Source organism: Physella acuta, unplaced genomic scaffold, assembly GCF_028476545.2.
Source record: "Physella acuta isolate Inbredline_101_S28 unplaced genomic scaffold, ASM2847654v3 ptg000350l, whole genome shotgun sequence".
NCBI classification, from domain to species: Eukaryota; Metazoa; Mollusca; class Gastropoda; family Physidae; genus Physella; species Physella acuta.
Window position 1 is genome coordinate 573,223 of NW_026731869.1, and position 16,403 is coordinate 589,625.

The 16,403-nt window shown below is 35.9% G+C and overlaps 1 protein-coding gene and 1 long non-coding RNA gene across 2 annotated transcripts; both read right to left on the bottom strand.

Annotated features, from left to right (window-relative positions):
- Positions 1-10,112: 10,112 nt before the first annotated feature.
- On the bottom strand, positions 10,113-12,208 carry LOC131941151 (uncharacterized). Its single transcript, XM_059300162.1, has 7 exons — positions 12,193-12,208; positions 11,886-12,054; positions 11,360-11,475; positions 11,094-11,120; positions 10,577-10,673; positions 10,339-10,405; positions 10,113-10,172 (listed from the first exon to the last, which is right to left on the bottom strand). Exons 1-7 carry the CDS (start codon positions 12,206-12,208, stop codon positions 10,113-10,115), a joined length of 552 nt encoding a protein of 183 aa, XP_059156145.1.
- A 956-nt stretch (positions 12,209-13,164) lies between these two features.
- On the bottom strand, positions 13,165-15,449 carry LOC131941137 (uncharacterized). The gene is made up of 3 exons (XR_009386615.1): positions 15,243-15,449; positions 14,310-14,394; positions 13,165-13,274 (listed from the first exon to the last, which is right to left on the bottom strand). It is a non-coding gene; the product is annotated as an uncharacterized LOC131941137 (long non-coding RNA).
- Between the last annotated feature and the right edge of the window lie 954 nt (positions 15,450-16,403).

Consider the following 16,403-nt stretch of genomic DNA (forward strand, 5'->3'; position numbering starts at 1 on the left):
CTACAACGACTACTGACTACTGATAAATTTGTTTTTCAACCTGATAATGCTAAAAAAAATCTACCAAACTATTTTGTTTAGAACTTGTGCTCTATATAATTTTTACAATAGCAAATAATAACTTAAAGTTGTATTTATAAATATATGTAAGCGGTCAACCTAAGGTGCATGAATTTGAAATGAATGTAAAATTAAGAAACGAATTATCTCCCATTTTGAAATCCAAATACCAAACTTTTCCAAGGGAACTAACTTTCACAAGAATAGCTACATTAACCAAGAGTAACTAAGAGATTCTTTAAAAAAAAAAAACCACACACAATTAAACGCTCTAAATTTTATAAGGTAGTAATGAAAAGAAATCTTTTATATTAGCTATGTAATCATGTCAAAAGAATATATTTTACTCATTTACTACTTAACTGTAGGTTTTGTCTAAACACCGTAGCTTTATTATAGCATACTTCTAGTCAATTTGATGACATACATTTCTTGTCGATACTGATTTTGCTTCAATAAAAAATTTTTGGATCCTCCAAATAAATAAATAAAAAATAAATAAATAAATAAATAAAGGGACGCTTTCAAAAAATTAAAAAGGGAAACTATATAATATATTGCTATAATTATTGATTAAATATAAAAACAAATTATTATTTAAAAAGAACAAAGTTTACGGTTAGTTATAAATTTCAGCCTATATAATATTATATATTAATACTTTAAGAGTGGTAATATACATTCCTTCAAAACTAAAGACTTTTCACCTAGAGAACGCCTACCTTTCTTTGTAGTGTGTTCCGTCCTGAATTGATATAATCTAACTTACGGTAAACTCGACTACTCGATATACTCTACTACATTCACAACACATATCAAACTTCGATACCTAAACATAACTAGAATCGATGCTCCAGAACTATGACACCAACTCGCTTAACTTTACCAAGCTCTACAAACGATACTCCAAATCAACAACGATTTCACTGGACCTACTACTACAAGTTAACAGTCAACACAATTCGATACCTGAATAACACAAGACTTCAGAACTCCAGAACAACGATACTTCATCACCTACATTCTCATTTCTCTACTGCCAATCAGATTCCACTGGATCTACAAATACACAACAGCCAAATTAAAAATACGACACTTTAACACTTCGATACTTTATACCTACGAAACCATATCAGCAACAGCCTTCCGCCGTTACTCCTAAATCTAAACGATTCATCAAAACTTACCAAACAAGTACAATACTTTGAACACCCTGTCATTACAAAACTCTGTACATCAGGAAAGATTTCTAATTCAAAGTCAGAGAAAACGAGACTTACAAAATTGCACGTGTTTTGGAACGTCTTGTGATGCGCGGGAACAATCACTAAATCGCGAATAAATATAGGCCTATATAGACCTAATTTTGAGGTGGGGATGCACAATTGATAGTTCGTCCTGGGCGCCGAAATAGATCGCTACTCCTTTTTATATAACCATTTATAGTTTATAAAAGATAATCAAAGTTATTAAGTAATAAGTACTTTTTGATAATAGCGTTTAAAACTTTTTTTGCGCCCTCCCCCCTAGGGATGGCGCCCTAGGCGACCGCCTAGTTCGCTTTATAGGTAGCGCCGGCCCTGAATACCATAGCCACATCTTGTTTAGTTTTCTGACTAGCGTTGCGACTTGAAGTTGAGAATTCCTTTTGAGCTCTTTGAACAAAATTTACATTGGTCTGCATGCTAATTTATTTGACCAGACGAAACGTCGCCGCCTTTAGACGCAATGCCGTATCAAAGAGTTTCCTCCGCGGAATTCCCTGTAATGTGAGGGATGAAACTCTAAACTACTGTTACACTCACATGTATATTTAATCGGGTATTGGGTGGGTTCTGTAAAACCTAGCAGTGCGTGCTTGTTTGAACACGTTTCTCCTGCGTTTCCTTGTTTCTTTTATTTCCGTTTTCGAAACCACTAAAAGAAAAAAAAAATACCCAGCCTGGTTAAATATTGGCTAAAATACTTATAAATCTAAAGTGCTTCTTTTTTCTTTCATAAACGTTGGAACCATGCTTATAAAGTAAGGGCATGTCCGTTTAGTTATTTGAACAAAATCTAGCTCCGCACTTTACCTGTATTTAACTTGTTGGTAACTTATACATTGAAACGAAAAAATAAGATCGTTACGATCCGGCTGAGGCACGTTTCGCTACTAAAAAGCAAACAAAGGACTTGAATCCCGCATCCATTAAAAGCAACACTACTATTTGACAAAGAGGTTTGTCCGTCAGTTTCTTTCTCCTATTTAAGACGATTTTACCACCCTTACTCCCCACCCCTAATACCGCAGTAAATAAAAACCAGACCAACCATAGAAGCCGTCATCAAGCTCTACCCCCCCCCCTTTTCCCGCCACTGCTAATATATCTACTGATGCAAAGAGTACGACTTTCATGGTCTATTACCCCCCCCCCCACACTCCATCATTGCAGAGTTTCTTTCAGGCATCTCATTGCCCCTCTCTCCCGAAGCTTATCTACCTCCCCCAGCGAACGAAAAAGAATTTAAATACAAAATATATACACCCACCAGTGTCCGTAACTCCCCCCCCCATCCCCCTTCCCCCACACCCTACTTTCGAGTGCACGCCAGCGGAGAAAAATGCCAGAAAAAAACACTGCACTACGTCTCTTGTGGGGAGTTTGTGTGTGTTTGGGGGGGGGGGGGGGGAGGGGGACAGTGTTTTCTTCAACTCATTTCAACTCCCACCTAACCCAGCTACTTTATACACACAAAAGGGGAGCGAAACCTTTGTTGTCCTGTAGTACTTAAGTGAAAGATGAACGTAGTCGTCATGCTTTGCTGTGGAATTCGTTTTAGATAGTACAAATTTACACAACAATTTACTCACTGTATGGCTAATAATTTGTTTTAGATATTACAAGGCAGCAACAACAAAAATTCACTGTTAACGTAATGTACTCAATGTTATACATCATTATCTGCATTCAGCTATGTTTTAATACACTGAAAAGACAACCTGTATTGTATGCTTCATAAGAAATAGTTCATATCTTGCATTGACTTTTTCATAACTCTACGTCGACGATCTTCGTCTCCTAGTGTTGTTTGGGGGAGGGGGGATTTTTAAAAAATTAAAATATTTACTCAAAATTTACATAAAAAGAAAAACTATTTTAAAAAGATCAAAATACTTTTGTCGTGCATAATTTTGCATAAAGATTTCTCTACCGTGCGAATCTCCAGTCGTAGTTTAAATATTTGCAACAGTACAAGGTGTCGCGATAATGAGTACCTTAAACTTTTCTATGTCTGGTACTAAGCTAATCGTTTTCAAGATAAAACAAGTTTTGGAGGGGCTTTGTTGTAGACGTAAAAGATTAATATTGTTTAATTAACTTAAGAAATGAATTAGCAACGCCTCTTTTGTAAGGTGTTAAAATACTAACTTGGTTGAAAGAAAATTTATTTTAAAAATTAAGTCCGATAACAACAAGTTTTTGGTTTGACACATCTGGAGGTTTGAAGTTATGTAAATCCTGGTTTGATATGCATTGGATAAGGTAGTTTTGAATGACATATTGTATTTTTCTTTAATGCATTTTTAATTTGTGATTCAAATCTGTATACACACATTCTATTAACGCACACACGCTCTCTGCTACACACACATTCTGCCACATACACATAGTCACATACAGTGACATTCACAGTTATACACAGTCACATATCACACACCTGGCCACACACATAGTTGCACACAACAATACATACTTGTCTTACATTGTCACACAGGCAGTCACACACAGTTCCCCCACACATAGTCACACATAGTCTCCCCACACATAGTCACACCTTGTTCCCCCACACATAGTCACACCTAGTTCCCCACACATAGTCACACAGTCCCCCCACACATAGTCACACATAGTCCCCCCACACATAGTCACACAGTCCCCCCACACATAGTCACACCTTGTTCCCCCACACATAGTCACACCTAGTTCCCCACACATAGTCACACATAGTCCCCCCACACATAGTCACACAGTCCCCCCACACATAGTCACACACAGTTCCCCCACACATAGTCACACATAGTCTCCCCACACATAGTCACACCTTGTTCCCCCACACATAGTCACACCTAGTTCCCCACACATAGTCACACAGTCCCCCCACACATAGTCACACATAGTCCCCCCACACATAGTCACACAGTCCCCCCACACATAGTCACACCTTGTTCCCCCACACATAGTCACACCTAGTTCCCCACACATAGTCACACATAGTCCCCCCACACATAGTCACACATAGTCCCCCCACACATAGTCTCACCTAGTTCCCTACACATAGACACACCTTGTTCCCCCACACATAGTCACACATAGTCCCCCCACACATAGTCACACCTAGTTCCCCCACACATAGACACACCTAGTTCCCCCACACATAGACACACCTAGTTCCCCCACACATAGTCACACCTAGTTCCCCACACATAGTCACACATAGTCCCCCCACACATAGTCTCACCTAGTTCCCTACACATAGACACACCTTGTTCCCCCACACATAGTCACACCTAGTTCCCAACACATAGTCACACATAGTCCCCCCACACATAGTCACACCTTGTTCCCCCACACATAGTCACACCTAGTTCCCCACACATAGTCACACATAGTCCCCCCACACATAGTCACACAGTCCCCCCACACATAGTCACACACAGTTCCCCCACACATAGTCACACATAGTCTCCCCACACATAGTCACACCTTGTTCCCCCACACATAGTCACACCTAGTTCCCCACACATAGTCACACAGTCCCCCCACACATAGTCACACATAGTCCCCCCACACATAGTCACACAGTCCCCCCACACATAGTCACACACAGTTCCCCCACACATAGTCACACATAGTCTCCCCACACATAGTCACACCTTGTTCCCCCACACATAGTCACACCTAGTTCCCCACACATAGTCACACAGTCCCCCCACACATAGTCACACATAGTCCCCCCACACATAGTCACACAGTCCCCCCACACATAGTCACACCTTGTTCCCCCACACATAGTCACACCTAGTTCCCCACACATAGTCACACATAGTCCCCCCACACATAGTCACACATAGTCCCCCCACACATAGTCTCACCTAGTTCCCTACACATAGACACACCTTGTTCCCCCACACATAGTCACACATAGTCCCCCCACACATAGTCACACCTAGTTCCCCCACACATAGACACACCTAGTTCCCCCACACATAGACACACCTAGTTCCCCCACACATAGTCACACCTAGTTCCCCACACATAGTCACACATAGTCCCCCCACACATAGTCTCACCTAGTTCCCTACACATAGACACACCTTGTTCCCCCACACATAGTCACACCTAGTTCCCAACACATAGTCACACATAGTCCCCCCACACATAGTCACACCTTGTTCCCCCACACATAGTCACACCTAGTTCCCCACACATAGTCACACAGTCCCCCCACACATAGTCACACATAGTCTCCCCACACATAGTCACACCTTGTTCCCCCACACATAGTCACACCTAGTTCCCCACACATAGTCACACAGTCCCCCCACACATAGTCACACATAGTTCCCCACACATAGTCACACAGTCCCCCCACACATAGTCACACATAGTCCCCCCACACATAGTCACACCTTGTTCCCCCACACATAGTCACACCTAGTTCCCCACACATAGTCACACAGTCCCCCCACACATAGTCACACATAGTCTCCCCACACATAGTCACACCTTGTTCCCCCACACATAGTCACACCTAGTTCCCCACACATAGTCACACAGTCCCCCCACACATAGTCACACATAGTTCCCCACACATAGTCACACAGTCCCCCCACACATAGTCACACATAGTCCCCCCACACATAGTCACACAGTCCCCCCACACATAGTCACACACAGTCCCCCCACACATAGTCACACCTAGTTCCCCCACACATAGTCACACATAGTCCCCCCACACATAGTCACACATAGTCCCCCCACACATAGTCTCACCTAGTTCCCCACACATAGACACACCTAGTTCCCCCACACATAGTCACACCTAGTTCCACCACACATAGTAACACATAGTTCCCCAGAGTAGTCCCACAGAGTAATACACACGTAGTCACATACAGATATATACAGAGTTATACATATTCAAACACACACATAGCCACACACGTAATTGCACAGAATCACATACACACACACTTGGTCACAGTCCCCCAGACACAGTCACCCACACACAGTCACAGACATAAACACAAGTACAAAAACATGTATGTATCCACACAGATGTACTCATTAACCCAAAGACTGATTCATTAAGCGTTTTGTTTACTTGTGATGAACTGACACCTTTTAACAAAAAAATTAAAATACTAATAACATGCTAGGCGAAGTCGTGAATCAACATGTGAACTGTAGCTGATAGTGCCACTTGGAATGTTCCAGACATTATCACAGCTAGGTGTCCTGGATAGAGAAAAAAAAAACAATGCAGTGGCGTAGTAAGGAAAAAACAATGCAGTGGCGTAGTAAGGACTGCTAATGTAGAGGGGGGGGGTGTGGGTTCGTTGTGAATACATTTAACGATCATACCATTCAAAATTAATTAATTAATTATATAGTTTATAGATTTTTTATAAAATACATTTTGGGTTCATAAGGATACTAAGCTAAAACCATTTATTAAAAATGACCTCTATTCCCCCACTCCCCACTCTTCCACCCCTCTCTTCCATACACATACACACATTTTAAAAACATCATGAAAGTCTTAAAAAAATCATAGAAAATTCCCCATCATTACTGAAGACCTTGAGCGTTTAAAGAGAACTCACGCGCATTAAGTTTACAAATTAAATACAAAATCAAATATAGGCCTACAAAACTAAAAAAAAAGTCACTTCCACAATATCATTACTGATACTTACTAATTATGACATCTGTCCTGTCTGTTTTTGTTTCTTTGGTTAGTTCTTTAATTTAAAAAAAAGAAGGTGAGTAGTTCTTTAAAAAAATATAAGTTGCATATAGACAAAATGAGGATACACCAGTCATAACATCAAAACAAATCCGCTGAGTTATAACTGCAATCATAGCAACTGAAAACTGATTTCCGATAAAATTACTGAGTTGCGGATTATTTAAACCAAATACAACTGCAACATGCTAATTTATTTTTTAAATAATAATATTTTTTTTCTTGTTTTGATAAGGTGCGGAAAGGTAGGATTCAATAACAGTAGTATGTTATTTTTTGTTCAAATTAAGACATGCCGCAAGATTATTATAAGTAAGTTTATAACTATTTACACCCTCAAAGAGGTGGAAAAAAGAGCAGTGTGTGAATTAGGGGGTGGATACAGGGCCGGCGCTACCTATAAGGCGAACTAGGCGGTTGCCTAGGGCGCTGTCCGTAGGAGGGCGCCAAAATGGGTTGGAAAAACAAATTTAAAGTTTGGGGGGGGGGGTGCAAATCGAAATTTTGTCCCCGGGCGCCTGGACGGGGCGCTACGCCTCTGATAATAAGGTGGCACGAAAAAAATTGCGAAGGGGGGCGCTTTTAATAAGTTTTGCCTAGGGCGCTAAATAACCTGGTGCCGACACTGGGTGGACGTGAGAGTGTTCGAGGGGGGCGAATGAAGATGTGTCTGGTTATTTGACTTTTTTCCTCAACATGTGACAGAGCTATTACCTAAACAGCGCTTAACTGTGCACAAATGTGAAAAAAAAAATTGTCCCAGCATTCCTAGATTCTTTTTTAATTTTGGTTTTTAGTTTCGTAAAATCAGCGCCCAGTCATGGATTTAGCTGTAAATTTGATCCGCGTTTTTATGTTGACAGAAATATTGTTTTCTTTAGCATCAGGGAGGGGGGGGGCTGAGTCTACCGCCCCCCCCCCCCCCCACCGAACGACATGGAATTTATATAGAAAACATGTCCGCCTCATCTCCCCCGGAAAATGTTGACCACCCCCCACCTCGGAGAAAAAAGTCTGGAAAAAACACTGTTTAGCATTCCTAGATACTATTTTAATTTTGTTTTTTTTTAGTTTCGTAAAATGAGCCCCCAGTCATGGACGTAGCTGTAATCTTGTTCCGTGTTTTTATTGTTGACAAAAACGTAACACTTCACAGCCAATGTGAAGCCGTACTTAAATTGTTTATTGGTTTATGGTTTGGTTGTAGGATGGGAGTGAAAACAAGGCTTTCCTTACAACTCCGTCTATACAGCAACAGATGGGCTTAGTGTTAGAGTACAACCCATGACCAGTATTATAGTACAATCCATGCCCTTTAATATAGTACAATCCATGACATATGTTATAGCACAATCCGTGACGTATGTTATAGTACAATCCATGGCATATGTTATAGTACGATCCATGAAGTATATTTATACAGTACAATCCATGAAGTATATTTATATAGTACAATCCATAAAGGATTTCATATAGTACAATCCATGAAGTATATTTTTATAGTACAATCCATGACCTACATTAAAGTACAATCCATGACCTACATTATACTACAACCTATGACATATGTAATAGTACAATCGACGATTGTATATTTATATAGTACAATCCATAAAGGATATTCATATAGTACAATCCATGAAATATATTTTTATAGTACAATCCATGACCAACATTATAGTACAATCCATGACCTACACTATGACATATGTAATAGTACAATCGACGACTTATACAGCCAAATTTGACCTTTACTTTATAGTACATTTCATGACAAATAGTTCATTGATTAAGTGTGACAGATTGTATTGTTTACTTTCTTAGAAGTGTAAGACACGGAACAACAAGATTAGCCAGGATTAAGGAAATAAAACTAAAAATAAAAGCTACGCAATTTGGAGCTACTTAACCTTCTAATCAGACTTTCAAACTTTCAAAAAAATTACACGTACTTAATCGTGGACTGATAGAATTTTCCGAGGGTTTTTTTATGTTAAAATTGTAAAAAAAAAAAAAGAAACTTCTCATTCGGAATAAAATGTGATGGTATAGCTATTGTGTTAACGCAGTTCTAAAGGTATTGCATCTTTTTTACAAAGGGTGACTCCCATCCCCTATCTTGGCTTCCTTGTTGCAACACATTAGTCTGGATATAATGGGAACAAATTCTCTTTCTCAATGGGCCACACAATTAGGTTAAATATGTTTAAAGATGTAACACTACAGAATATTTATGCTGCAATTGATGAAGACAGGTAATGTAGAGACAGAGGCAAGTGGTATAGATATAGGTAGTCTGGTAATAACAGGTAGTCTGATATACACTGATAGATGCAGATAAAGATAGGCAGGTGGGCACACACTTATATATGCAGGTAATGACAGGCAGGTGGGCACGCACTAACAAAGGTAGGTAAGGACAGGTGTTCCCATGACTTGCATACTATTGAAGTATCCTTTAACATTGTCTCAGCTTACTAGGAAGTGTGGACTTGATTCTATTTGGTTATATGTTATATGTTTTTCTATTATTATTATTATTATCATTATTATTATTATTTTTAATATTATTACTATTATTATTATTTTATTATTATTATTACTTTATTATTATTATTATTATTTATTATTACTTTATAATTATTATTTATTACTATTATTACTTTATTATTATTATTGATTATTATTATTACTTTATTAATATTATTTATTATTATTAGGTTACTATTATAATTATTGATTTTGTTATTATCATTTTTTTTATTATCTATTTATTTTATTATTTTTTTCTTCTATCAACCGTTAAAAATATTGTTATCAATTTGTAAATTGTTAGCTGAAATTGAGCTATTCTACATCTATACTTATGTTCTTACTAGTATAGCCTTATAGCCATCATAAATCAGATTATTTTATGGCCAAAATACTCATAAAATTACTAGTTAGATTTAACATGTATGTTTTAAAATACCATATAGCCTACATTTTAAAAAAAATATTGGTAAACGTATAGGCCTACAGTGCACAATTATTCGACTTCACGACTTACCACAATGTATTTTATTTCCAACCCCTGCACTTGTATCAATCATCAGAGCCTACAAAAGACATGGATTCTATAAAAAAAAGTACGTCAATATGCAACAAATGCCAAAATAGTAAATCAACTTAGTTATGTCTTACACTTGCTAAAGAAACATGTTTATTTAAGGTTGTAGAAGAATCCACGACAATATGCAACAAATAAGAGAAGGGTTTTCTTACCATCTCTGACTTAGTCTGTAGGCTACACCGCGTTTGTGAAATACAGCTTTTAAAACTTTCTTTGTGCCTTATTTTAAAGAAAAAGGTTATTTTATATTAATTAAACTTGTTTAAAAAATATCATTCCTGCAAATGTGGTCTGTTTTGATTGTAAATACGTTTTTTTTTAATGTATGAAAAGGGGGGGGGGGGGGGGTATAAAATTTTCTATAATAAGTTTAATAACGAAGTCTCTCACAAGCAAAACAGGTTGGGGTCTTGTGTATGGCGTTTAAGAATCGCTTGGTTAAAATAGGACACAAAACACCGGGCCGATGCTACTTCACAGGTAGTTGCTGGAAGATGAAATAATTTTATTTTATTGAAACTTCATATGAAAGTGTTCAAGATGTTTAAAATCTCTTTATGTCGTTTTTTTTCTTTATTAATTAAATTTTTTTAAATAATTTTATTAAATATCTGAACATTATATTAAAAACACTGGTCATTAAGTTCAAAGGGTTGCTTGAAGTCTAAATATAGTATATTTAATAGCTGACAACTTTTAACTTATTTAGCTTATTATTACTGCGTATATAGATGGGAGATCGCCCCAAACAACAGATGCTGAAAAAACAGGTTGCTTTGATATTTAAACAAAGATGTACGAAATATTTTGTAATTTTTTCAAGTCGTTTCATTTTTTTCTTTACCGGTTGAGGGGCGGGGGGGGGGGGGGTAATGTCCTGTTCCCAGACACATGACGAAAATCATACCTATTTCCATAGACTGCTGATTTATTTCTGAAAAAAAATAACAAAACATGCTTACGTTTTTAGCATTTACTGTTAATGTATGTATGTTTTTTTTCGAACTAACTACATTGACTGATGCTTTATTAGTGGCTGTTAATTATGTAGCTCTATTTTTAAAATTTAACAATATGATTTTTTTCTTATTGGTGTAAAAAAACACCAAATAATCAGTACAACATGTATTAGATCATTGTAACCAGATATATAAATTTTAAAACAAACTGTACCACAAAAGAAATTGTGTATGGCCAGCTCTTCTTGAAATATTTCCATAACTTCGTTTACATTCTCTTGTGGGGTTGTATTGCTTTCCTTCATACATTTAAAAAACGAGTTTAGCTCTCTGCAATTGAAGGATTATATTCAACTTTAGTGTATATGCTTTATTCAACTAAGCCTGTTTTTAATAAATAAAATAATGTCCATTTACCAATAAGTAAAGTAAAAGCGGTTACGATGATCATTATATTTTCCAAAAAAAAATTGTCACTGGGGAATTTTGAACACGATTTTCTTTTAAACAAGATTGTTTTATCTTTTCTCTGTGTTTTGTTTCTACTGGTTGCTTTCATTTCCGTATTATTCAAAAATCCTAATCATGTAACATCGCGGTGTGGGAAAAAAACAACTAACTCTAACTTCACTTTCTCATCTTGTGGTGAAGTATTATTAGCCGAAGCCTTGGCATACAAGAGATACAGGGGTCAGTTTTATAAACAGCCGCCTTTACTTTCCCAAACGTGAGTCGAGTACCCGTTAGAGCTGGGTAGACTCACACGGACTGAGACTTTCCTCAGCTTGTAAACATGGACAATAAACTCTATACCATTACGCACTGACACAACAGATGAGGACTGGGGTACACGGAGCTCAATATTGTCCAAGAAAACATCCACACAGCGAGTACCGTCCACTTGATTCACTGAAACAGTAAACACAATTTCAGTCAGTTTGAAGCCTTCAAGTTTCAATCTTAAATACTAAAATATGATTTGATTTTAAAATCGTAAAGTAAATTTCTATTCATGTTATGTACATTTATACAAATATATAGGCCTACATATAAGTATAGACATACGGCCTTTGATATATATATATATTATATATATATATATATATATATATATATATATATATATATATATATATATATATATATATATATATATATATATATAAATGTATATACATATATGTATATATATATATATATATATATATATATATATATATATATATATATATATATATATATATATATATATATATATATATATATATATATATATATATATATATATATATATGTATATACATTTATATATATATATATATATATATATATATATATATATATATATATATATATATATATAGGCATATTTCTCGATATCCCTGTAACTTACCAACTTTTACACGTGTTGTTGTAGAATTATGTGGGTTATCCTCTAAAAATATAATCAATTTATCAAATTAAAATAACTTTCACTCGTATCATAATGAACTGTATTAATTTAAGATACTGTGCTACATTTGATAAGTTCACCCTACCCCTTCTCACACATGCCAATAACCCTGCACTAACTAAGGGATAAACCCTTGGAGAAGACGTAAGCTAGGATTACTTACGGTATATGCTACGCCTGTTGTTTTTATTATACTATATTAAACGTTTACTCACCTAAAAATCTCTCAATCTCAGGATGAAGTTCTGTAAATTTAAAAAATTAAAAAATTAAAACATCATTATCATCTCTGATTCAGTCTTTAGGCTAGGCGTCGATTGTGCAATACAGCTTTTAAAACTTTCTTTATGCCTTATTACGTCACACTTTTGCATCACAAAAGAGCTATGTTAGAAAACGAATTTCAGCCGTTTTTTTCGCGTTTTAAAGAAAAAAAAGTTTTTATAATATTAATTATTAATTTACCACCCCCCCCCCCTCCCCCGAAGAGATGCCTGAAAAAAATAGTGTTGCTAAATGATTTCAAATCTCAAGTTAATGAAAGAAATAAAAAATCCTACCACAGGTTAGGTTAAGAGCGTCCAACTCTGGGAACACACGGTCTAGGATCTCTTTGACGTCCTCCACTGTGGCGTCCTCTAGATTGATGGTACATGTGAGGTAAGCGTGGAGGCGTCTAGAAGAAGAGTGGTTAACTTAATATTGCACGGGAGGAGTCAGCTTACCTAACTGGCGCAGTGTATAAAATAATGTGCACTACGTGTATATGACTAGAAGTGTTCGTGTCTAAGTCTATCTCCCTTTATCAATACACACATCCACACACACACATATATATATATATATATATATATATATATATATATATATATATATATATATATATATATATACATATATATATATATATATATATATATATATATATATATATATATATATATATAGTGAAAAAAAAAAGAGAAAAAAGCATCTTAAGGGGGGTTCGTGATAAAGTTTATATCTTTCAAAGTTCTTGTGAAAAGAAGAACAATACTCTTTTCTATACAGTTGTTAAAGCTTACAAAAATGTATTACGAACTAGACATTTTGATCATTTTTATTTGTATAACAATACCTTCCTTGGACTTAAGGGAACACATAAACCTTATCACATTTAAAATACCAAACAAGTTTTATATCTGACACTAATCCCAGATATAAAAATAGCTATTTCAAACATCCTGATCCGAAATAGAAAAGACGTTTGTTATGTTAACAATGGAAAGTATTCGCTCGTTTGTGACTAGACGATAATGTTGGGGTGGATTTATTCGTGTGAACTTAATATGAGCGAGGTGATACTGCCTAACAAGAATCAGAACACCGTAAAGTACGGAGTAAATTTTGGGCAATTATTTATGTATAAAGTAAAGTTCCCTTTTCGAACTTGACGGTCTATGTTGCAAGTGAAGTAGAGTTGACGTGTTTCCGTGATCTCGGAATATGGAGTGATTGTGTGGTCAGCACTATACCCAGCCATATTTTTTCATTAACGAGAAATAGGTACTCATCAGAGCTGGGTGGACTTTGTGACGTTCTTCTAACTTAAACCCGGATTCGAACTCGAGACTTACGGGTTAGCAGTCTAGCGCTGTACCGCTAGACCACGCCTTTCAGTCATGAATAAACAAACATAAAAGAAGACTAGACTATTGTAATCTCTACCTACTGGCATACATCAGACGCTGGTATTTCTTGACTCGACATGAACGTCTTGAGGCAGACGTGTTGATTTCTGCAACACTCTGGTTTGGCTGAACACATAAATTGTAAGCATGAAAGTGTTACAGACGTGCTTAGATACACACTCGCACATACTCAAATACACACACACACACACACACACATATATATATATATATATATATATATATATATATATATATATATATATATATATATATATATATATATATATATATTAGTGTTTCCAGAAATGACGTCACACTCGTAGGGGGGGGGTTGTGACGGTGTGAGATGAGGGGGAGTTCAGATGGAAAGACGTCACACTTTTGCATTATAAAAAAAGCAATGTTAGAAAACGAGTTTTAGCCTTTATTTCGCATTTTAGAAAAATGTTTTAATAAATTGTAATAAGAACGGATTAAAATACTCTATGTTGACAGAGTTCAGACAAGATTTTAGAAAAATATCGATGTTTTAAGAAATATTCAACTGCAACTTTGAAGGGGGGGGGGGGGGGGGGGGGGGGGGTTGTGACATATTTTTAGTGAGGTGGGGTCTGGCTTTTGTAACGATGTGTGACGGAGGGGGGGGGTGAAGTAAAAATCGTCAAAAAAGCTTGACGTTATTTATGGATGACCATATATATATATATATATATATATATATATATATATATATATATATATATATATATATATAATATATATATATATATATATATATATATGCTCTTATAAGAACATATCTCAGACAAATAAAAGTTAACGAAATATTCCAAGGATATTATTTCTTTTATGTATAATTAAGGAGTCAAATTATCTAAATGCTAAATTCCATCAAACAAAATATACAACGACTTAATGTCTCAAGACAAATATCACACAATATATTCACACACAAAAATACAAAAACTTACATGCTCGAATGTACGAAAATAAATAAACATACACCAGAAAAAATATTAATCGATGCATTTCCTACATCAGACTCCTACGATTATACCAGAAGAGGTTCCAGCAGCTTTAAAAAGTATACTAGACTAGTCTGATATAGAAAGTGTGGTTCTACATTAATGAATTGTACAACATTGTCGTAGTGATAGATTCACAAACGGCATAACTGCTAGTCGAGAGAGGTAACGAATAGATCAATACGGATGAGACAAGCCGAATATGGCAACTACTGCCCGGTAGGTTTACAGAGGTGTTCTCAAATTGTGGGTCACCAGGAACTTCAGAATTGACAGCTCAATATGTCACTTGAATAGAGGAAAATTGTTTTTACAACAGTGTTCTCAAATTGTGGGGGCAACAAACTCTCTTCAATATTTTAGCCACCAATGCTTTAATAAAAGCAAGTTCGTTTTATTATTATTTTCGGTACATTTAAAAACGTATACATTTTAAAATATTTGTTTCATTTATATTTTTAATTTTACCCTCAGTGGCTTATACGATAACTCTGTTCTGTGTTGCGGGATACTATACAAATAGTAAAATAAAACACACACACTCTCATCTCGCTCTCCCTCTCTCCCTCTCTGTTACGGGTCAGTTGTAGGTTAGACTAGAATAGGATAGAATGATCTAGAATTAGGGGAGAGTGAGTGTGTGAGTTGAGTTTTACCCTAGAATATTGCTAACCCCGGTGTGTTTGTGTATTGTTATCCCAAGGTCGAATGCGGTATAAAAGCTGGAGTGAATGGTTGTTAGGGGTTAGTTAGTTGGCAGGGTTAGGTCGAGGGCTATGTTGTAATGTGATATGTGAGACCTAATAAACGTATCGAACGTTAACACGAGTCGTTTCTTGAATTCGAATCTAACCCGGACGTAACACCCTCTCTCTTTCTCAATATATATATATATATATATATATATATATATATATATATATATATATATATATAGATATATATATATATATATATATATATATATATATATATATATGTGTGTGTGTGTGTGTGTGTATTTATATATATTAATAATAACTAATAAATAATAACCTGACAACTCTTTTAAAAACTAGGGACGGTACAGTCGAGTGGTAGAGCAATCTATTTACGTTAAGATCGTGT